This window comes from Macrotis lagotis, chromosome 4 (genome assembly GCF_037893015.1).
Source record: "Macrotis lagotis isolate mMagLag1 chromosome 4, bilby.v1.9.chrom.fasta, whole genome shotgun sequence".
In the NCBI taxonomy this organism is placed as follows: domain Eukaryota; kingdom Metazoa; phylum Chordata; class Mammalia; order Peramelemorphia; family Peramelidae; genus Macrotis; species Macrotis lagotis.
The window spans coordinates 7,999,961-8,023,922 of record NC_133661.1 but is presented as its reverse complement, the minus strand read 5'-3'; the positions used below and the strand labels follow the sequence as shown (position 1 = coordinate 8,023,922).

At 46.4% G+C, this 23,962-nt stretch overlaps 1 protein-coding gene across 2 annotated transcripts in view; it reads left to right on the top strand.

Annotated features, from left to right (window-relative positions):
• Positions 1 to 23,360, top strand: part of DOCK1 (dedicator of cytokinesis 1) — a 519,930-nt gene extending 496,570 nt beyond the window's left edge. For both annotated transcript variants that reach the window (XM_074232174.1, XM_074232173.1), the window contains exons 48-52: positions 1,102 to 1,247; positions 8,963 to 9,161; positions 13,630 to 13,780; positions 15,440 to 15,591; positions 22,659 to 23,360. In XM_074232174.1, coding sequence (XP_074088275.1) covers positions 1,102 to 1,247; positions 8,963 to 9,161; positions 13,630 to 13,780; positions 15,440 to 15,591; positions 22,659 to 22,754 — 744 coding nt within the window. In that variant the 3' untranslated portion in view covers positions 22,755 to 23,360. The remainder of the gene's footprint in view (positions 1 to 1,101; positions 1,248 to 8,962; positions 9,162 to 13,629; positions 13,781 to 15,439; positions 15,592 to 22,658) is intronic.
• Positions 23,361 to 23,962: the final 602 nt, after the last annotated feature.

Below are 23,962 nucleotides of genomic sequence, written 5' to 3'. Positions count from 1 at the left end.
TTGGAAGGGGCTGAGGGCAGCAGGCATTGGGGTGGAAGGGAGCCAAGGCCATTAAGGCTTTTCTAAGGAAGAGGAGAGTCCAGGTGGACAACCCGTCCCCTGGACTTTGGCCTGGAGCCCACCCAGCTCAGTGAAAGTCCCAGTCCTGAGTGGCCTGAAAGCAGCTGCTCTGCTCTCTGGCAGGGATCTCAAGTATTCAAAATTCAGAAATGGGAATCTTTATGATCCAGATGCTGCCAGCTCCAGATGCGAGTCCCATGTGTCTTAAGAAGTGGTCATTTTCTTTAAATGTGTCATTGGAAGGAAAAAATGACCTGATTTTAAGAGACTAATCCATAGTAATTTGATAGAAGGAAACATGTCCTAGGGATGAGGAATGACTGAAGAGATGGGGCTGAACTGGACTCTCCCTCATGACAGCTCTTCCTGGACCTTCTCCAGCGCTGCTCAGGGCTGCGCACAGTGGGTGGGCAGAGGAAGGGACTGGAATTGAAACCAATAGCTCATTAATACTGACTACATCCAATGACATTGGAGTCTCAAAACCACAGGAGAGTGCTAAAGAAACAAAGTCCCTTCAGGGACCTCCAGAAGCTGGTCTCTGGTTAGCCAAAAGGACTTGCCAGGCTCCACGGAGTTCAGTCATTTAAGAAATATTGATCAAGCCCCAGCGTGTGAGGAGCAGAGTCTGAGGCGGGATGGGCTGAATCCAAATAAGACCCAGGCCTGGGCTCTGCTCTAAAGGAACTTGTGTTGTCCTCCAGTATCTGGGCCTCCTCAGAATCCCTGGGTTCAGATCCACACCCCTACCCCAGCCCCTTCCCAACCTTGGCACCTCAATGTGCTCATTGGTAAAATGGGGTGCCCATGCCTATGCTGGCTAAGCCCCCAGAATTTCTACCAGTGATCAGGGGCTCCCTCTCTCCTCCTTGTAGCCACAGCACCATGGGGTAAAAGCACTTGGCCAGGGTCACACTGCCCACAAGTGCTAGTGGGCACTTTGCTCCAGGCTGGCTGGTGGATTGGGACTCCAAGGCTGAAGCTGACCCTTGCTCTATTCCTGGGCTTGCAGCCCGCTAACCTTCGCTCCTCTATCCACAGCCCTCTGGGATGGATGACAGACGAGGCAGTCGCCCCCGGTCCATGGTGCGATCCTTCACCATGCCCTCCTCCTCCCGGCCCCTGTCTGTCGCTTCTGTCTCTTCGATGTCCTCAGACAGCACCCCTTCCAGACCAGGCTCTGATGGGTAAGGGGGCAGAAATGGGGGGGGGGACTAGAAACAGGTTAAAAGAACTGGGGGGTGTTTCACCTCTTGTGTGTCTCTGGGGTAGAGAGTGACCCTGAGGGCTGACAGCAGGGAGAGATGGAAGGTGAGAGCCCTAGCTCAAAAGGTCTTCCCTAAGGGGGTTTGGCTGGCCCTGGCACTGTGCCAAGGCTGGGATGCAGCGGCTCACAGGGCTGGCACCCCCAGTTTCCTTGTGGAAGTCTTTGGGAATATGTGGTCTCATCTCTCATGGTTTCGCTCCCCTGGCATGTGTGTCCTGGTCTCCCATGCACACCTGTGCTTCTACCCCATAATCTCCCATGCAGGGTCCTCCCAATGCCCAGCTTCCAAGTGGTCTTGAGCTGATTCATCAGGGCCAACTCTGCCATTGGAGCCCTTGGGGAAAGGTGAGAAAGGAGCGTGCCAGGCCAGCTTTTGCCTGGTCCCGGGGGCTCTGCAGGGGAACGGGCAGCCCTGCTTGGGGGTCTCCCTGCCGCAGCCACCCTGGATGTCCTCCAGGAAGGAGAGTAGCACGACCAGCCTCCCCTTGACAGAGCTGATCCCCTTCCACCCACGACCGGCCCACCAGGCCTCCAGAGCCAGGTGCTTTCACCACTGAACCAGGGCAGCCCTAATCTGCCTTCAGCAGCTCTGGGGAACTCCTCATCCCAGGGCACCCTCCCCAGAGACAGTGGGACCAAGGAATCCTTGGCCAGAAGGGGCTCAGGCCCGTTGAGGCCAAACCCTACGTTTACAGACAAAGCCTATTAAGGCTTGAAGAGGAGAAGACAGGCAAGATGGCAGAGCCAGGATTCGAACACAAGTCCTCTTTGTGACTGTTCTGATGTGCTTGGGTAGCAGAAAAGAGTTCTTAGGGTGGAAGCAGCTAATGCCAACAGTTAAATCCTGTGAGACTGTGTTCGAGTGATGTGCAAAAGAAATACCAACCAAGCAATGATAATGAGAGTAATAATGATGATCATTGCTATGGCGGGATAGACAGCATCTCATCTATAATTGTTGTACGTATTGGTTTTTACCTAGTACTTTTATGCTCACAACAACCCTTCCACAGGGAAGGAAACTGAAGCAGAACAGGGCAAGGGTCACACAGCCAGCCTCTGAGGCCGGATCTGAGTTCAGATCCGCCCCACTGCCATTCTCAATATACATCCAGAAACACTTTCTGGGGATGAAAATGTCATTGGGATGAGCATGAACTCCCCTCTCCTCACTGCCTGCTCTCTGTGTCCCAGACTCTCTCAAAGGGGGATTGCAGCCTCAATGCTGGAATGACGGACTTGGGGGCTGGCCACTTAACCTTGCTGGGCCACCGCTAAAGTCCCTCTGATAGGAGCAGACTGAGCCAGGTGACCCCAAAGACACACACCCCCCTAGCTCCAGAGCTCCAGCCTGAGGATCTTGTTCTCAGCCCCATCCTCTGGCTCATGTTATCTTCCTAGCATCTGTTTAAAGGGGAGTGGCAGTGGAGAAGGACAGCAGAGGTCTCCCCAAAACACAACCTGGGGCCATTTGGTGGCAGGACAGATGCCCCTAAAGACCCCTACCACACACACACACACATAAACAAAGACAGTCATACACACACCACACACATGCACACTGCCATAGGTCCTGAGGGCCCCACAAGGCATGACCAGGGGGGACTGATATTCATAGTGACCCAGAGTCATCCACAAGGGCCAGATGCTCACACTTTGTCTGCTGCCCTCCCTCTAACTGAGCCTCCAGTTGACCCCATCCTACCCATGGGTTCAGGGGAGCCAAGAGGGTGGAACCCCCTCAGGACCAGGCCAGAGCTCTCCCACCAGGCATCAATGCTCTGCCACCTCAGTACTTTAGACAGTGATTTCTTTCCAAATTTTGGATCCTTGGCTTTTATTTTCTACAACCTTCATTTCCACATTTCACCTTCCCTATGTTGTCCCTCTCCTTTACTCTCGGTTATGAAGTCACAAAGAATGAAAAGGAGGACAAAGCCGGGTTCAGCCCACCCCAGCCCATCAGCTGGGACTGGCAGAACATATGGCATTCCATTTTCTTGCTCTTCTCCAAGACTAAGTTGAGTTATTCCTATTAAATGGCGGGGTTTTTTTGCTTCTTCTTTCCATTTCCATAGTGACCATCCTTGTGGCTATTTTCCCCTGGTTGTCATGTCACACCTCTCTAGTTCCCATGATTCTCTGCCTCATGTGCTGTCCTCCTGCCTCATGTTGGTGGGACTTGGGGAAGACCCTTCTAGAAGGATGGGGGATGTTGGGGTTACCAAGATCCTCTCCTCCTTTGGTCGGAGCAAGCCTCTCATCCCTGTTGGACTGGTGTCCGGAAAGGCTCCACTAGCCTCAATTTTATTTCTTTGCCTCATTGATAAGGGAGAGGCAGGCAGGGGTAACTGGGATGTCTTGGGGGGTCTGGGGAGGCCTATGCAGTCTCCAGCCTAGAGGAAGACCAAACTCAATCGAGAACACGGGGTCTCAGGCAAGGGGGAAGGCACTTGCTCCCTGTGCGACGTTGGTGTGTACAGATCCTGTCGCCAGGACTCAGTCTTCTCATCTCTAAACTGGGAGGACTGGGCTCAATGCTTCTAAAGCCCAGTCTTTACCCGGGGTCCTCTGAAAACACTGAGGCTCAGGCTTGACTCATGTTAAATGTCCTTTACCTCAACCCTCCCAAAGGTGTTTGGTCCTCGGGCTTTGAGAATCCTCCCACTACCATCCAGAGAAGGTTGGATGGCTTTTCATGATGTTACAACCAGTTCCCTCCCACAAGGAAGCCTCCATGTCACCCACAGCTATGATGTCAGAGACAAGATGTGTTCCCCACCCCCAGGCAGCCCTGGGGGTGCAACACAGCCAGTCTCAGGGCCAACACTAGTCAACACTCCCAGCTCCCCAGCTTCCCAGAGCCACCGCAGTCCTGAGCTGTCTACATTTTTACTCCCGATGTGCTAACCACCTTGAAAATGGTCATAACTTTCTTTTCCCCATCGTTTAATATCCACTTTTCCTTCAAAGACGACCCCCAAGTGGAAGTTTTCAATTTAGCCATGTTTAAATCCTGCACACTTCTCATTCTAGGCCAGTTTGCCAAAGGAATTTAATTTCAGCCTCCCCTTAGACAGTCCTAAAGCAAGTTTGGCTAAATTTTTATTGGGGGAAAGAACCTAGAAATATGTTGCTGTGATTGGGAGAGACCCCTGGGCATTCTGCCTTGTGATGTGGAGACATTTTCAGAAGAATAGGCCAAGCACAGCCTCTGCTCCAGCAGCCTCTGTGGTTCTTCGTTCTGGGAATGCATCCGTGTGGCCTTTAATGGAAGCCCAGGTGATTCATGGGCTGCCTTTTGTTCCCTCCTTGGAGCCAGCACCCCTCACTATTCCTCCAAACAGGGTCCACAATGCCAGAGGTCAGGGGAAAATGAAAGGCCATCCCGTCGGCAGGTGCTTCTCATCTTGTGAAAAGTTCAGGCCACGACCCACTCTCACAATCACACCCACTCTTCCCAAGTCAGTCGACATTTCATGGGGTTGGTTGTCTCCAGAGGCGCTGGCTTGTCCTCAAATCAATTCTCAGCCTGACTCATTGATTTTGAGTTTTTTTTAATCTAGAAATTTAAAAAAATACAGGAAACTCTCTAATGTGACCCAAAATATAAAAAATAATGTATGCATGGAAGATTTCAGTTAGGCACATAGATGTCTCCATTGATCATCATCAATCTCACAGGGCTCTGAATTCAATCAATCAGATGCTTATTGCCTGTTGATCTTAGGCAAATCACACAAACTTCCAAGACCTCTGCTTCCTCTTATGTCAAACAAGAGGGTTGAACTTGGCCTCTGGGATTCCTGAACTTGGGAGTCTCTCTTATGTACCCACCACTGCCTTGGATGCTGGAGACCCAAAGAAAAAGGAAAACCAATCCTTGCCCTCTAGGGCCTTTCTTTCCACCAGAGAATTTAGATATGATTAACAATCACTTTGGATGAGTGTCCAAGTCTTCTTGGAGTGAGCTGGGATGGGCAGAGGAAGAGGTCACCTCACCTATGACCAGCTCCGTCAAGGCGAGGTCATTGAAGGGAAAAGTCCATTTGACCATATTCTAGCTTAGAGACTCAACAAGATACATGATCCACGTGGAGAGATAAAGAAAAACAAATTTGGGGTTTCAAGAGATCATAGATTTAAAACTGGAAAGGATCTCAGGAACCATCTAGAATTCTCTCCTGCTCCAGAGAGATGAGGTGACCTACCAAGGTCATCGAGGTGACCAGTAGCAGAGCTGGTACCCAAGCCCAGGCCAGACAATAGGACCGTAGATCTGGGTCAGGAAATATGCTGGAGACCACAGGGCCCATGCCCCCTCGTTTGTGAACAGAGACACTGAGGCCCCAGAGAATTATGGGGATGGGGGATGGTTCCACCTGACCCCAAGTTCCTCCTCCCCAGAGTCCAACTTCCAGTCTTTTTGAGTTCGGAACCCTCCAGCTGCAGATTTCAGTGAATGGCCACTGGATAGAGGCCAGAGTCCAGTGTCTCAGGAAAGTCCCATAACTCATCTGGGCCTCAGTGTCCCCATCTGTAACATGGAACCTCACGTGCAATGACCTAGAGCTTACCTTCCAATTCTTCTATCATCCTGTGTCCATCTCCTTTCCCTCTAACCCAGGGGATGCAAAGAAGCCAGATGTCCACGCTTCAAGGAAAAATAGCCTAGAATTGCTCCCTTGCCAGGTTGGCAGAGAGGGAGTGTGCAGGGTGGGGAATCTCGGAGGCCCGGCCCCACCAGCTGCATGACCCCACACAAGACCCTAAGTCTTGTCCTCCTCATGGCAGGCTAGGAAGAAAGCAAGCTTTATATCAGGACACATGTAAGAACTATTATTATCGAATTAAATGTGAAGTCCCAACCATGTAATTACTGGTGACATAGACTCACAGATGGGAAGTTCACAAATTAAAGAAAAAAAATTATTTTGAATTTGGGTGAATTTTTCTTTCATCTAAGAAGCTACCTATGAAGTTCCATTTGTGAATTTAAGAAGAAAATGTTTTCACTCTAGTTGAAAGGGGCTCAGAAGTTCAAAAGAAACTAAATGATTTTTCAAGCATCCCCTTTTCCTTGTGTTGTATCTTAGCAACCACTCAGGGAGGGTTCGGGCCCCCTAGTGCCCAACCTGGGACAAAGTGGGATTTCAAAGAATGCCTCCTCACCACTGTGAGGCACCAACTGTGCCTTGGTTTCTCCCAATGTTTAGTCCATCTGAAATGCTCTGAGAATTGGGGTGCTCTGGTGGCTGGCCAACTAACAACATCCCAAGTCTAGATATCTATTTTTTAAGTCACTAACATGCCAAGATGCCCTTTCTGAAGGCTCTGCTCACAAGGGGGAAGTTGATTTTCTCAGTGTGTCACTGGTATGAATCCTTGCCTGTCAGCAACAATGCAGAGAGAGGGGCTCCCTCCAGGGCCAGTTGCCTCAGAAAGCAGCCCCCACTCCCTGCTGAGGGGGATGTCAGGGGAGCAAACCACACAGAGACTGGAACTTGATTTTTTAGAAGAAATTTTTCTTAGCATTTCTTTGTCTTTATATCACCGACCTTTCCCTTGATCTCCCTCTCCCTTCCTACCCCAGACCCTCTCCTACCACAAAGAATGAACAAGAAGAGGATAAAAAGTTCATCAGAATCAATCAACTCATAAAAAAACAATCTGGCATTATCTCCATTATTTCACACATGTCATCTTCCACCTCCACAAAGTAGGGAGAGTTATCTTGCCCTCCTCTTTGGATCCATAAGATATTTTTCTCAGTGCACTTAAAAGCTACTATATAACATTTCTTTTTGATTCTAGCTTCCATATTCTAAAAAACAGTTGGAAAGAGCAGGTTACATTTGTGGATTAACTTTAAAAGCCAAATTTATCATCACAGGGAGATGGGAAGTCACAGTCAACTTGTAGTTCTTTAGATTTTTTTATTCACTCATTCATTCATTCCTTTCCTCCATACATCCATTTAAGCTAATATCTCAGGAGAGCATTGAGTCCTTCCCATGGACCAGACAGTGTACTAAGCTCTGGAGATGTGACCTGAGTAAAAAGGAAAATAATCCCTGTCCTCAATGAGCTTACAGTCTAACAGGGAAGACTAACCCTCAGAAGGGAGCTGAAAAAGGCAAGGGGAAGGACGGTGAGGAGGTGCAGCTTCTGTTTTCTATGAATTTAAAAAATGAGACCTTTATCAGAAACTTGCTGCAAATTTTTTCCTAGTTTCCTTTTCATTTGGCTATATTAGATTTTTTAATTTTAAATAATCAAAATTATCCATTTTTCATCTTATAATATTCTCATTTTGTTTGGTCCTAAATTCTCTTCCCTTATCCATAAATCTTCCAGGCAAACTATTCCATGCCTTCCTAGTTTGCTTTTGACATCACCCTTTATGTCTAAATCTTGGACCCATGTTGACCTTATATCTGTAGACAGTGTCAGATTTTGCTCTATACCAAGTTTCTGACAAACTATTTTGCAGTCTTCCCAGCAATTTTTTTTTATCAGAGAGTGATTTCTTGTTCCCAAATCTTGCATTTTGAGTATGTCCAACACTAAATTTTTATGTTAAACACCATGGTCATTGACTGCCATGTATTTTGTACCATTGCAATGGTAATACCACGATGGTGCCTTCTGATCTTAACCGTGACCATTTTATATAGTGAACCAAGGTGGACAAAGAATCTCATCATCTCATTTGAACCTCCTAACAAACCTGTGAAATGAATATTATGAGTATTGGATTCAAAGGTTTAAAGTAAGAGGGAACCTGGGAGACCATCAGATCATCCCTTGTGTTACAGATAGGGAACTGACACCCAGAAAGGATGAATGATTTGTCCATAGTCACAATCAATCAATGAGTATTAAGTGTCTCCAAAGTGCCAAGCAGTTGCTAGGTGCTAGAAATATAACTGCAGAGAATGAAATCATTCCTGCTCTAAAGCAGCTTACATTCCATTGGGAATAAAAGCAAATACATTTTAAAATATATTTGATCAAAAAAGGGGGGGCAGCTAGTTGATGCAGTGGATAGAGCACTGGCCTTGTAGTTAGGAGAACCTGAGTTCAAATCCAGTCTCAGATATTTGACACTTACTAACGGTATGACCTTGGGCAAGTCACTTAACCCATAAAAAAACCCTGAATACAGACAGACATATATAGATATGTATATGTGTGTATGTATGTATGTATAAACATGTGTATGCATACGTGTTCGGCACAAATATAAAATTAATCTATACAAAGCAGTTAAATAGAGAACAATTTATGAGGATGGGTACTAGCAGTTGGGGGGATCAGGAAAGACCCAGAGGTGGCGTTTGAGGTGGGATTTGAAACCAGATCTGTTGACCCCATCCTTCATCCTATGTTGCTATAATTGTATTGTGAGATTTGCTGTTTTCAGTCTGTCAGCCCTAGGATGCCAAATAATACTGTTTTTCATCAAAATCATAACACAACCTATAAATCATTTCTATCTTGGACAAATTCCACTATTCCCATTAAGTCCTTAAACTGAATTTTGAGTGATTTTTGCATTTGGAGAAAAACAATTGTCACCATTTGCTATGTAGTATATCTTTTAATTGATTAGAGTCAACCACATTCCTTTAGGTTTGTTCTGGAGCCCCTTCTGCCAAAGAAGATGCATTCGAGGTCCCAGGACAAATTGGACAAGGATGACCTTGATAAGGAGAAGAAAGACAAGAAGAAGGAAAAGAGAAATAGCAAACACCAAGAGATATTTGATAAAGAATTTAAACCCACCGATCTTTCCCTGCAACCATCTGAGGCAGTGATCCTCTCTGAAACGGTAATTTAGAAGGGACAATGGAGTTTCTTAGTGTTTTGCTGACTAGAATTTGGGTGAAGCCTTCAAAGATGGTGTTTGCTTCAAACCCATTTGAGATGGAAACAGATACTCAGGGAAATGAAGGTAAAGGTAAAGGTTAGTTAGCTCACGCCAAACTAACACCATGACCTTTTGTTTCTGAGTTACTAGCCTGGCCTCAGCAGGTTGGGGTGTGTGAGTGACAGTAATTCAGATGGAGAGATGCTGAGTGAGCTAAATGGTTGACCCCCGAGAATATCCATTAAGAGTTCAGTGTCCATTCCAGGATCCAATCATCCAGATCTTGCTTGGTTCTATGTGCCATCTTAATCATTGAATTGGACAAAGGTCTGTATATCAGAATTGTAGATGACACCAAGCCAAGAAGGTGAGCTAACCCCATGGATGGCAGTTAGCATTCCAAAAAGATCTCAATAGGTTAGAACAACACTCTTATGAGACAAAATGGAGTAGAGTTGGCTGCGCATGTAAAATTTTTATTTTTGAGTTACAGTAAGTTTAAAAAATCAGTTTTACAAGTACAAGAGGATGTGGCTGGACAGCAGATTATTATTTTTTCTTAGGTGGTTTTTTTTTTTTGCAAGGCAATGGGGTTGAATGACTTGCCCAAGTCCACACAGCTAGGTAATTATTAAGTGTCTGAGGCAGGATTTGAACCCAGGTACTCCTCACTCCAGGTCCAGTGCTCTATCCACTGCACCACCTAGCCACCCTAGACAGAAGATTATAAAAGTGATCCAGGGGGTGTTAGTGGACCCCATGTTTAATAAGAGCCCACCCTGTGATATGGAAACCAAGGTTGTGGCCATGCCCTGAAGCTATGCTGAGGTGTTTCTGGGAGTAGGAGGTGACAGTCCTCCTGTACTCTGTACTCAACAGACCTCTTCGGGAGCATAGTGACAACTCATTTTAGGAAGACCACCATAAGCTAGAAAAGACCCAGAGGAAGCAGCATGGTCTAGAGACTAGAAAGTCAGCCTCAGAATTAGGAAGACTAGGGGTGTCTTCCCCACAACACCTGTTACTTCATAATTAGGGACTTTAAGTCACATAATAGATGTTGATCTGTATTAGGATTGAGACTTTCTTTGCCAGGTACCTGGCAAGGTTCCTGATACCAAGGAACTCATAGGAATGGACCAAAAATGAAGTACTAGAGAGATGACCATTCAGACAGCAGCTTGTCTTAGGTGGTGCCAACAAAGGAGCAAGGGCGTTAAAAGCCTCCCCACCTCTTTGGATTGGAAGGACTGCCCTTGGGAAGAGAAAGGGAATCTTTCTATATTAGAAGTGCTGGCCAGAGTGGGGTGGGTATTTTGAGCTTCCATCCTTGAAGGTGTTGAAGCCGCACCTGCACAGCTGCTGCCAGGTGTTGTGCCACAGCTGGAGGCTTGTTGAACTGGCCATTGAGGCGCCTCACAAGTCTGACCTTCAGGGACTCCCACAATCTGGGACTTTTCTCTCCCCTGAACTTAAAAAGTAGGAAATGAGACGTCAAAGAATCCATCAGATTCTAAGCTGTTTGAGGGCAGGAACTTTCTTTTGCCTCTTTTTGCCCCCAAGCACTTAGCACAGCATTTGGCCCATATTAGTTGCTTCATAAATATTTATTGATTATTAATTGATTGAGGAGCACTCCTGCCAGCCTCTAGGGTTTGCCTTTAGATGTCACTGTTCTTTGATCTTGGAAGAGTTCCATGCCCTTGATAAATTTTTTGCTCAAGTAAGCCAGAATTCTATAAAAATCTCCCAGGGTAAATCCAGGAACCCTGAGGTTTCTATAGCAGAAGGACCCCCTTGGGTGTCTGCCTGAGCTCCCAGAAAGCACAAGGCCAATCATGGTCTGTGGGGGTAGAAAGAGCTCCCCTCTGGGGTCACAGAGTGAGCCTGGCCCTCTGACAGAAGCCCTCGATCCGTTCCTCCTCTGGGCCCTTGTAAAATTGGGAGATACGTCCCTCATTAGCATTCATCCTTGAGAGCTGTTGTTTAGGGGTCAGCCATCAGTTTCTAGCTGATGCCTTACCCTTTGACCATCAGCAAGGTGGGATTAAAGGAAAGGCCTGGCTTCCAGTCCCCATCCTTGCTCCTTACTCCTGGTGTGACTTCAGATAAGTCAGTCCGTTCTTCAGACCCTTGGATTCCTTCTCTATCAAACTGATGAGATGACTGTGGGAAGCAGCAGAGTCACAGACCCTAAATTCAGACCAAGGCTATCAGTTGTTCCCTACATGACCTTGGACAAGTCATGGCAGTTCTCCATTTGCAAAATGATAGAATTGGACCAGATGACCCCAAATCTATGATCCTGGGTGGGCACTGGCTTTCTCAGGCAGGGTTTGACTTGAACAAACACCAAGTAAAATGAGCATTTCCATATACAGAGAAGAATAGATGTGTGATGGGTTGGGTATGAACTCAAACATCTCTCTGATGATAGAAAATTCAGGCTGCACTTTCAAAACTGACCTGCCTGTCTGGGCTTCCTTTTGGCCATTTGCTGCATTGTAAAAACAGATACCCAGTCCCTGCCTCCTTCACCTCCCCCACCTTGCTTTGGGCAAAATGCCAAGCCAAGCCTTTGTAATCACTAGTCCTGGCCAAGCAAGCCAAGTTTCACATGGGTTGTTAGTTTGTTGAGATTGAAAATGGACCCTGGTAACTTTTCTGATCATTGTGGAGAAGTGGAGATTCAGCAAAAATGAAGCCTCTCAGCTGGCTCAGTATGTTTCCTCTTCTGTGACTAAGCAGAAAAACTGCTTTTAAATCTTGTTTCTCCCTGAGAGCCCCACACTGGGTTCTGTCCACAGCAGGTGCTCCATCAGTGTGAAATGAACTGGAGGATCCAGCTCCCCGGAAACCCAAAGCAATATTGATGGCTTTGCAGGAAGCTAGAGACTGGTTTTTCTAAGAAATAGCTGGTTCTAGTCAGAAGCTGGAACCCCAGTGCTGGGTCAGGCTCCTGAAGTATTGGGGTATTCCCCCCCACCCGGGAAATATAAAGGAGAGAAAATAGGATCCTGCAACACACAGAGAGAGGACCAGAGGTCTGGTCACTGTGAGCCTATCAGTGGCACAGGCCCAGATCTTAGGCTTTCAGTGACTTTGCCAAGGTCACTTGACAGAGTGAGTAAATGACAGAGGTGAGATGAGTCCCAGCTCTGGCTCCCTGACTCTGCAGCTTAGAAGATCAACTAGTCTGGGGCCAGCTCCTCGTGGCTGATGACCACTGAATCCCATGGGAGCCAATGAAATCCTCAAAGTGGGATCTGCAGACGGGGGGACCTGGGACATAGTGGCCACAGAGAAAGGCTCTTTCGTGCCTTTGGGGCCCTCCTCCTCCTTCCCATCTAGTCTGTTATTCCATATCAAAGAATCTGACCTTCCAGTGAGGCACCCAGCCAAACAGGTGGGTAGGTGGGTGCCTGGAGCCAAGCCCTGCTCAAGACTAGAACTAGGGAAGGGAGGTGAAGTTGTGTACAAGTCCCAGAGAAGAGGAGAACCAGGGGACCAAGGAGCCTCTCCTCCCCTTTTGGGTTAGGACCCTCTGGAGGCAGGGAGGTGGGGGAAGGCAGAGCCCCAGGAGGGCAGGGTAAAGGAACAATCACGTGTTCAGACTTTGTCACCACCCCACACTCTCCAGAAAATGAACCCCCTCCAGTCCCTCCTAAAGCAGGACCACACTGGTCTTAGATTGGAAATTATGACTTCTCATTCATCAGTGGCTGTGTTTAAGAATCTTTGTAATTGCTACAATTTCTTTGAATTTTTTTAATTGCTAGATCTCCCCCAGGCCTCTCAGTAGGAGCCCAAGATGTAAGAAATGCAGAAATAAAACTTGCTGGCTTTATAAACAGGAAAATAACAGGGGTAGGGAAGAGGTCAAGGAGATTCAGAGGCAAGGAGAGGGGGAAAGCAAGTAAAAGAGAAAAAGCTATCTCCTTCCCAGAATGAACAGGACAGAACAGAAAGGGCTGAAAGGGGATTGGTTGGGCTAGTTTGGGTTGGGCTGGGCTGGGCTGGGCTGGGCTGGGCTGGGCTGGGCTAGTTTGGGTTGGGTTGGGTGGTTAAGGAGTTTCTAGACAGCACATCCAAGGTGAGAACAGCCAAGAAGTTCAAGTAGGCCTTCAGCAGCTTATAGAACCAGCCATCTGGGTGGTTGTGTCATCCATGTAAAAGGCCTGTGTGTTGAGGTCAAGCACCAGTTCTATGCTTCCTGCCAGTATGACCTTGGGCATGTCTCCGGCCTTGACTCCTTCTCCAAAATGACCAGGCTGAACTTGACGTCCTCATAATCTCAGATCTCATGGCCCATTCAATGCCATTGCCAATGTTGTTGTCCAGAAATGGAGAGCCTCGGCCTGAACACAACAAATGACCGTTTGGCATGGTCAGGACACTGAGGGTCTGTCTGCTCTCTTGTGCCACACAGATCAGTCCACTGAGACCTCAGAGACCAAAGAGCCAAGTAATCCTTGTTGGGAATGAGCGGCGTTTCTCGGTGTCCCCATCGCCCCCATCCTGTCAGCAAACACCTCCTCCCATCACCCCCCGGACCAAGCTGACTTTCAGCCTGCAGCCAAGTAAGTGGGGGTTCATTCAGGGGTGGGGGGGGGGGGAGATGCCTATGCCTGGACCCACTGCTGAATTGTCTGTAGCATATGTTAGGACTGCTTTCTTCTATGGGAGATTCATGAGGTCTCAAGTGAATGTGAGATTTCATTGGAACAATATCTTGCTCATCTGGCTGAATCTCAGGACCTTCCTTCCTTTCAAGGACAAGCACCAGATATCCCTTCACACCCCTCTATCCTCCCCGCCAGCTTCTGCAGAGTTGTATACAAAGGTTTAATTCCAACCTCATGTGTTCAGACTCCCAAATGGATATCTACTTAATGCTTAAGAAAACACAATTGATTGAAAAGATTTTCATGTGGACCATTGTGGACTTCATAGAGTAAGGAGGTTGGAGTTCAGGATTTGGGATCCCAGCACAGTTCAGGGAGAGAAGTCCCAGGACCCAACTTTGCCATGACTACCTGTGCAAGCTTAAGCAAAGCACTTCCCTTCTCTGAGGACCAGTTTCTTAATCTGTCTCCAGGTCACCTTCTGGTTTGAAGTCATTAATTCTAGGGCTCCTTTTGCCCCAGGATGGGTGTCTCTTTCCCTGATTCCCTCCCATGGCCCTTTCACTTCTTATCCTACCCCCCATAAGTTTGGTTACCCTCCCCAAACATCTAGGGTGGTGTGGACAGTGAAGTTGTATTATTAACCTAAGTGCGAATGAAATCTAAGAATGAAGGAGAAAGCAGCCTGTATTCTTCAGGTATGTCCAACTCTTTGTGATCTCATTTGGGGTTTTCTTGGCAGAGATCTGGAGTGGGTTGCCATTTTCTTCTCCAGTTTATTTCATAGATGAGAATTCTGAGGCAAGCAGAGTTAAGTGACTCACCCAGGATCACACAACTAAATATCTGAGGTCAGAGGAGACTTCCTGATTCCATGCCTAGCACTTTATCCACTGCAGCACCACCTAGATGCCCCAAAAGAAGACAGCAGCAGGAGTCATATTCTCTGTACCACTCCCCCCGCCATTCCCAGTTTCCATTTTTTGAAGTCTCATTTTCATGTATGCCTCATGAGCCTGTCCATCAAGACTTCTTCTAGTCCTTATTCTGATGAGGGGCCTTTGGTTTCTATTGTTGTAACCATCTCCCCAAGGGATTCCATCCAAGGTCCTTTGGGGAAAATAGAAAATAGTATCACTAGACTGAATGTTCATCTTTCTGTCCTTGGGTGTGGAGATACTGTCATTTTAGCCTCCAATGTAAAGATCAAGAAAATGTCCTAGCCAGAGGGTGCATGCATCAAATGGCCATTTTCCCAATGAATTCTCAGGTCTCTTTTTTTTAACTTCTGGTTTCTTTAGAACCTTGCTAAGTCCAGGATGGCAGACCTAGCGTCCAGTGTTGGGACGATAAACTGCTTTTCTACCTGGGTAGGACCAGAGGTTGTCAGGGGAAGTGAGGCTGCAACCTAAAACCCTCTCGGTTGCTTCCATCATTTCTGTCTTCCATCTTCTCCTTCATGTAAAGGGAGCTCTCTACTACAAGGTGGTGTTTGAGTTGGTAGTTTTTTCCCTAAATCATACCCAGGATGGCAAAGAACAAGCCTCAGACAGCTGAGTGTACACCAACCCCAGTCAGAACATTGATTGGATTTAACGGCTCCTCATTTTCCAGATTTGGAGTTGAATGGGATGCCGAGCTTAGAAATGGCTGATGTTCCCCCACCCTTACCTCTGAAAGGCAGCACGGCCGATTATGGAAACCTCATGGAAAATCAAGAGATGATGAGCCCGACCACCCCTCCACCTCCACCCCCACACCATCGGGTAAGTCTGCCATCAGCAGTGTGTGTTGACAGAAACTTTCCCCATTCTGAAAACAACCTTCTCCCCCTAATTATAAAAGTGTCTGTCTATGCCTGGACTGGCGACCTAGCACAGGAGGAAATGCTAGGATATGGCTTCTGAGGAAAGATCGGCGATCAATTAAGAAATCGATGTTTGAAAGCTACTAGAGTCCAGTGCATTGGAGCTATCTAGTCAAAGACACCCCCAGTTCCACTCTAGCACAGCTCAGAGTAGACTTAACTTGCATGGTGGACAGCATCCATCTTGGCCAGCTGGCTGGCCATGCTACCTGTAATGAGCATCTTCCTGGGAAGTCTAAATCCCAGCAACCCTAGGGGGTCAAGGTTGTCATCATCATCCTCATCTTCTAGAGGGTTTATGCAGGAGCAGTCTCAGAGATATTAGTTCCAGGCCCCTTAGCTCCTGTACTTCTCAATAGCTCTTCTCTGGTGCCCACTGATTATCTGGCAAAAAGCTAAGGAGGGCCTTTGTATGGGTTCTGCATGGCAAAGGCCTGACCCCTGCCCTCAAGAGGCTTATATAAGGTCTCGTGGAAGATAGGATAAGTCTATGGCACTTGTGCCATAGAGCAGTCATCCAACAAAGACCTATGGGGTTGGCCCTCCCATGTGACCAGGGAGCAGGGATCCAGGTGCGATTAGAACCTCCATCTTTCCTGACCCTGAGACAGCCCCTGGAGCCCTCCCTCAGCCGAAGAATGACCCAGGGCTCTGCGGAACAGCAAGGAGTGCCCAGGCTAGATCCTTCTGACTTTGTTTTCATAAGAGAAAAATGAGAGTCCAAGAGGCTTCTTCAACCTAGGCCCTTTGTTGTAGCAGCAGTGCTCCCCAGAAGATGGTCCTTATCATTGTTCGATACCCCCTGGAGCCCCCAGAACAGGGGAGCAGAGCTAGATTCCCCCAGTCCCTGGGACTCCAAATCAGTTGTTTTGATGTGTGGAAGGAAGGTAAAGCAAGATAAGATTCTGACCTGTAAACTTTAAGAGGACCAGATTCCAGTGTGACCTCCTTCAGGTGCTCCCCGAAAGTTCAAGGGGAAGATTCAGATCCCAGTAAGATGAAGAGAACCAGGCCTCTGGGCCCGTTTCCTCTTCTGTATCATGAAGAGTAAATGGTCATCTCTGTTTCAGCTCTGAGTCTCCAAACCGATTAATTTGGAAAGGGAGGGAGGGAGGATGATATATAGGGACTTGGCAAGCTCAGCCTTTTCTATAGGCAAAGCAGGCAGCCATTCATGTTATGACTTGAGGATCATAGGTCTATACTAGGGTCTAGTCTGACTCAATGGACAGATGTAGAAACTGAGGCCCAAAAAAAGAGAAATTAATTGATCAAGGTCACACAGCCACTCCAGGAAAGAGTTCTAACTCTCTTATACAACTCATTGCTTTTGCTCCGGGAAGTAGCAAGGGATAGTGAATAGAGAGTTGACCCCAAAGCCAGGATAATCTGTGTTCAAATCTCACCCCTGACCCAAGCTGGCTCAGGGACCAGTATGTCACAGAAAAGGTGCTGGTCTACCTTGGAGGAGGGAGTTTCCTTACCTGGAAGTTCCCAGGACCTGCTCTCCAAGGTGGGACTACCATTCAGGACAAAGCTTGTAGAGCAAACCCTCCCCAGAGAAGGCAGCAACAGACAGATCTGCATGATGGTGGATGGGGAATGGAAGGAGCGGGGCAAAGAGAGCACGTGTCCTGTAATTGGCCCCTGGGGTCTGGGATTGCGAACAGCCACAGAACAACCCTGGCAATCTTCCCAGGCTGAGTATGCAAGGAATCACACACGTATAAATGTGTTTGAGAGGGAATATGTGTGTGTGTATGTGAGAGGGTGAGGGTGAGAGCTGTGTGTGTTCACACATATTAACATATGTCTGCATGTGTATATTATTAGTGACTGGATGCCTGTGTGATTAGCTATGTGAATATATGTGAGAGTTGTGTATGGATATAGATGCACATGCATGTATAAGCATGAGGATATTATTGGCCAGTCTACGTATGTGAGTGAGTATGTATGTGTTTATGTGTATATGGGAATGCCACATGAACTCTAAGGATGTACTAAGGAATAATGAATGAATTCAGAGCCCTTTCCAGGCTCGCCTGTGTCTCCACTACTGGAAGGATTGTTTGCCTCCTGGTGTAGACCTGTTGGTGTCCATACAAGGGAGGAGGCTTTCAGGGCAAGGTCCCTTTCAGTTTGAGCTTGATGGCTTAGGGGGTGATGCTTCAACCTCCTATGTGCCCATCCCTGGTGACAGATGGTGCTTGGGTTCCCAGGTAAGCAGGACTGGCAAGGAGAGAATGAGAGATACAAAGGACCTTAGACCTGAGCTGACCAGCCTCAGTGCTTTCTCTTTCCCCTTCTCCATGAAATCAATTCAATTAAATGGAGCCAGTTCATTCCAAACTGTAAAATATTCCTGTCCAACTTCCCCCCACTTGCCATATTTCTTGCTATTCAATCTCAATAAAATAATGACATAGTCACTGGATTCTTGGCAAGGCTCAGAGATGGAGAAGGCTTCACTAGGAAGAGGCTGCGGGTTTTCACTAGGCTGGGGCAGGGGTGAGGGTGGGGGGGGTTATTGCTCCTTTCGTAAGAAACAACATAAAGTCACGTTGTTTAAGAGGATTTTTTTTCCTTCTATACTGAGGGATTTTGATATTGGACACCCCCCCCATTTTAGAACATGGAGAAGAGGTTCTTTTTCCTTTGCTAGCTTTTTCTGTATGGAAAAACTAAGCCACATCAAATGAATGTTTATTCAGCCCCTGCTATGAGGAATTCCTCAGATTTGTCTCTGAACATACAAAGACAGAAATAAAACAGTCCCTGCTTTCAGGAGCTGACAGTCTGTAGCTCCCTGCCCTAGAATGGATGGATGAGGGAGGGGGGCTGTTGAGGCAGCCAGCTTACTCTCCAGAAGAAGACCATGGCCCCACTGTTGAGCCTATGGCTTTCCTAGTCTCCTTCACAGACCTGTTCTAATCCCCTCTTCCCTCCAAGAAGAGCTCCCATCCCCCAGTGTCTCTCTTGTTTGGAGATGTTGACGTGTTCATTGTCTCCCTCCTTGAGGTGGGAGCTCCTGGATGGGAGGGACTAGGCTTCCCCATCTTTGTGACACCAGTGGATCACATAGTAAAGTGCTTGGGATGGATGGAGTGACTGAGAAGGTTCCGGAAGGGCTAGAGAAATCCAAAGATCTCTGATCCGGAGGGCAGCTGGTCTGACTTAGACTTGACAGGAATCACCCGGCCAGTGGCCAGCTGGCCCATTTCCTGCTGCTGCCACCATTTCCTCTCTGGGACAGCTCTCAGGATTTGGAAACGTTTCCTTTCCAGACACTGTTTTCCTCTTTATTTTCCTTACATTACCTCCAGTCCAGCAACAGAAACAGTCCAGTGCCCTGTGTCCTTGGAAGCCTTTCAGAAACATCAAGACATCCATCACACCTTAGACCACAAGCCTCTCTTAAAATACTTTAATCTTTGGTTGAAGCAAAAATCCAAAGTGAAGGCACTGAGGCTCAAATTGAATGAGGTTGGCTTGGGTGTTGGGAATCACGCCGCCAAGTGAAAGAAAGCAGTGGTGACCTCAGACCTGGGGGATGGCTCTGGCTGAGGGCATGGACCCAGGATGAGGGCCGAGGATGGTTTGTTCCTGGTCAAACCAACTCTGGGTGTGTGGTGGATGCCTCAAAAGTAGCCCCACTTGGTGCTCGGAGTGAATAGCATGCTAAATTTAGACCGTCTGATAATGGAATTGTAAATCCAATTATATTAATTACCCAGCTCTCTTTGTTGTTTCGTTCTGGCCTAATTGACTTGCAGAATGCCAGAGCTTCCAGGTAATGTACTTGTTGTTGAGGTCTGATTTATGAAGCCAAAGCCAATGGCAGCTCCAGCTCCACAGATCGGTTGGGTGTTAATTGATCGTTGGATCGTGATGGTGGGGGGAACCAGTGGGAAGCATCTCTCATCAGCTCTGGGCAGACTTTGTCATCCAGAAAAGTGTGGCCCCATCTCCCCATCATCCCCTGGGAAGCCTCTTTCACTGTCGTAATCCTATTTTGTTTAATGGGCCTGACACCAAGACAGCGGGCTTGAGAAAGTCGGCAAGAAAATCCAGGGAATTTTATTCATATTCAAACAGGGCTTTTTGTGAGAATTCATTATTTCTCAATATGCCGATCTGCTTTTGCAGATAAACCATAATAACATATATATAGTTAGTGAAAACAATGAGCTTTGAGCTTTCTCATCTATAACCTAAAAAGATTCAGAATCTACCCCTGAAGACATCTTTGTTAAAATGCCAGATGTTCTTATGGCCTTCTTTTCTGGGCTTCTTGTAATCTATAAATATTGTTCTGATGAGTTACTGCTGTTCAGTCCAGTCAGTTACATGTAATCAATTGATAAACATTTCTTAATCTCCTACTATGTCAGTCACTATGCTTCGTCCTGTGAACACAGAGGCAAAAATGTGATCCCCAACCCCAGGGAGCTGCTATTCTAAACATGCTAAGATAGATTTACATACAAGTCATGTTGAGTTGACATGGTCTCTCATGGAAGGGCTTGGTCTAGAAAGTGGGATTGAGCTGTGTCTGGAAGGAAATCCAGGGATGAGGAGAGAGAGAGAGCCTCCCAGACCTTGGGACAGCCTGGGAAAAGGTACAAGAAAAGGAGCATCCTGTGGAAGGGTGGCCAGTGGGCTGGGTGGGAGAGTGGGAGCCTGGACAGGTGGGCTAGGGACCAGTGGGGAAGGCTTTAGAAGCCAACAGAGGACTCTGCTTCTGATCTGGAGGAAACAAGGAGTCCCTGGCTTGTATGGAGGTAGGCATTGATGGCTCAGATCTGTGTTTGGCAGCTGAGTGGACAATGAATCAATGGTGAGATTTGAGGCAAGGTCTTCTCCAGACACACTTCAACTTAGCCACATATAGAGCCAAAGGTGATATTTTATGAAATTGTATATATTATATATGTGTGTGTGTGTGTGTTGTGTGTGTGTATGCACATATATATATATACATATATATATATATACACACACATATATAAAAATGAAGGATCCCTTCCCATGGGAGGGAGGGGGGAGAAAGAAAGAGAGAAAGAGAAAGAAAAAGAGAGAAAGGAAAGAGAAAAAGCAAAGGAAGGAAGGAAGGAAGGAAGGAAGGAAGGAAGGAAGGAAGGAAGGAAGGAAGGAAGGAAGGAAGGAGAAAGAAAGAAAAAAGGGAAGGAAGGAGGGAGGAAGGAAATCCCAATTCCAAGTTGTTGAGAGAAGGAGGAAGCTCCCACAGCCTTCCCCTGAACCCTGGAACCACAGTGTTTCACTTAAAACAAAGCCCAGAGCCCCAAGGGGAATCTGCCCTTTCTTCTTTTCCTCCTGGACCCGAGGCAGCATGGTGGTGCAGGCTTCTCTAGGACCCAAGGCATGATTTAGGACAAGAAAACTTCCCTTTTGAACGATCCTGCAGGTTCTGACTGTTCCGATCCCATTGAAGAGGGGCACACACTATGTATAGGAGAGGGAGAATCCAGCTCTATCTCAGGACCAAAAGAGAGGCGACTGTCGTGGACCCTCCCTTCATGCAGACTAGAGGAGGAGTGCTATCTTAGCAGAAGCCCCCCATCACCATGCCTTCCAGTAGGCACACCATGGTATTAGGCCACAGAAGTTCTAGAGGACTCTGCTAAATGAGGAGGAGGACAGACAGAGAGAGAGCGACTTAAATAGAAGAGAGTAGTCTCCTTGGATTCCCAGCAATGATTGCCTTTAAAGTATTTGGAATTCTTTTTTCTTGTGAATTTCTTGACCAAAATTGCTGTTTTAATTTTTTTTAATTTTATTTTATTTTTCCACTTCTGTGCAAAACATGATAGTTTTCAATATTGATTGCTTTGTGCACTTTTTAATTCTTTATTTTCCTATCACCCTTTGCCACATGATAGCAAGTAATCTGATACAGGTTATAAATCTACAATCATGTTTAATATATTTCTTAGTAATCATTTTATGAAAGAAGAATCAGAACTAAGGGGGAAACATCACGAGAAAGAAAAAAACATGAAACAAGTTTTTAAAAGTAAAAATAGTATGCTTCTGCCCATACTTTCAGTGACCTTTCTTACACCCTTAATTTAAACTGAAGTTTAAATTGAATTTAAGTCTTGTATCAGATAAACTCAATTGGACAACAAAGCCGGGGCTGTCTGGCAAAAATTGAAGTTCAGACTAAATGAGGAAGCTAAATTCTGTAACGAAATACTGTGTGTAAGACACTAGGAAGGCAAAGAAAGATCCCTGCCTTCAGAGAGCTTACAGTCTGTCCTAGGCCATGGACCCACTCAGCCCCCCTAGTGACCACTGGTCCCAAGAATTCCTCAAGAGAATTGGTAAAGAATGAGTGACATTCAAGAAACACCCATGGTAGCCTATTATCAACATTTTTGACCCATCAAAGACATTTATTGCCATAGGACAATCGGGAGGGGGGGGGTTCCAAACACAGGATGAATCCAGACCCTAAATCATCATATAACCTATATAACCTCAAAATGTGGAACACTCTGTGTGTGTGTGTGTGTGTGTGTGTGTGTGTGTGTGTGTGAGAGGGGCAGGGTTAATCTGGACCCCTGGTCTGATAGTTTGCCTAGTTCAGCATTTCATTCTTCCCAGAGGATCATCATGTCACTTGTTCCATCACATCTGACTTTGCCATCCCATTTGGAGTTTTCTAGGCAAAGACACTTTGCTGTTTCCTTCTGTAGCTCACTGGATTTGAACTTGGGTCTCTGAGCCAGGCCTACCCAACTGCCTTCCCATAATAAGATCCTCCTAAACTTGATTGACTTGACCTCTGTTAAATTTTAAAGATCCGTTGACATGTGGTTTTCTCCAGGTAGGATGTCAACTCCTTGAGGGCAGAGAAGGTTTTGTTTTTAGCATTCCTCTTCAGCATCTGGCCTTCTGTTGGCTTGAACTGCATTGACAGCTCTCTTCCTTTCTTTCTAGAACCTGCCTCCTCCGTTGCCAAGTAAGACCCCACCCCCACCACCTCCAAAGACCACACGCAAGCAGACTTCGGTGGATTCCGGGATCGTCCAGTGAGCGTGAGCAGCTGTCTCCAAAGCTCTCTGTAACATTTCCTCTCCCTGAATAGGTTTGAAGTCCGCTGTTTACCTCATCTGGGCTGCCGTGTTTAACGTTTAGTACAGATGTTCTAACCGAAAAGAATTCCTGGCTAACCATGGAGCATCTTCTTAGTCAAAACCAAACAAAAGTGGCTCTCAAGTTGTGGTCCCAGTTGGGGCCACAGGGCAAAGCCTGGGTCTGGTCAGTGGCTGAGGACATCCATGTGGCCAGGGAGGTCTTCCCCAAATGTCCCGCCATGATTCATTTAGCAGACAGGCCAGATTGACCCCCATGAAGGTGCCCAACTGTAGTTCTGCAGGATCTAGCTTGGGCAGGGACCACCCAGCTCCCAAAGGGAAGACTTCATTGACAGAATCATAGGACTTAGAGCCCTTAGAGATCATCCAGTTGACTAAGGCTCCTAAGGAAGCAGCAGCTTCTCTGAAGTTGGACCCTGGGCTCACAGCCCAAATTCCAGTAGACTGAGGGCCAATTTAAAAAGAAAGAAAGAAAGAAAGAAAGAAAGAAAGAAAGAAAGAAAGAAAGAAAGAAAGAAAGAAAGAAAGAAAGAAAGAAAGAAAGTCTTTTCTTTTCTTTTTTTTTTGCTCCAGGTGAGATGGTTTCTTATCAACTGACTATATTTTAATTGCATCAACATATCAAGCTCCTCCCCTTTCACAGCAGCTCCCTCATTCATTCTGATATATAATTTAAATAGGATCTCTCTCAGCTACTGAACAGATACTAATTTATAAGGGGGGAAGGGAACAAACATCATTAGAACTTACTGGATCATTTTGGGAAAATCAATATGGACTACAGGAAGATGAAGTTTTTCTTTTTTAAAAAAAAAAGAAAAAGCAGAATAACATAAGTAGATTTGATTAGAAGAAATCTTTTCATCCTGTGTCTCCATTCTGTACAGAAATGTGTATATATATGATGGATCTTCGAATGTTTTTAATGCGTACAGTGCCTGCTCCTCTCGTATCTGACAGTGATTCCCAATGTGTTCACTTATAAAAGTGTATAAATAATATCACTTTTTTAAAGAATTTTGAACTTCTGAAAAAATGAAAAATGGTTTTCAATGTTAACAAAATATAGAGACTAACTTTTTATTCCCTAATTTTTTACTCCACAACTATCTTTTTTTACTCGCAACAATCATTATTTTCTTGATG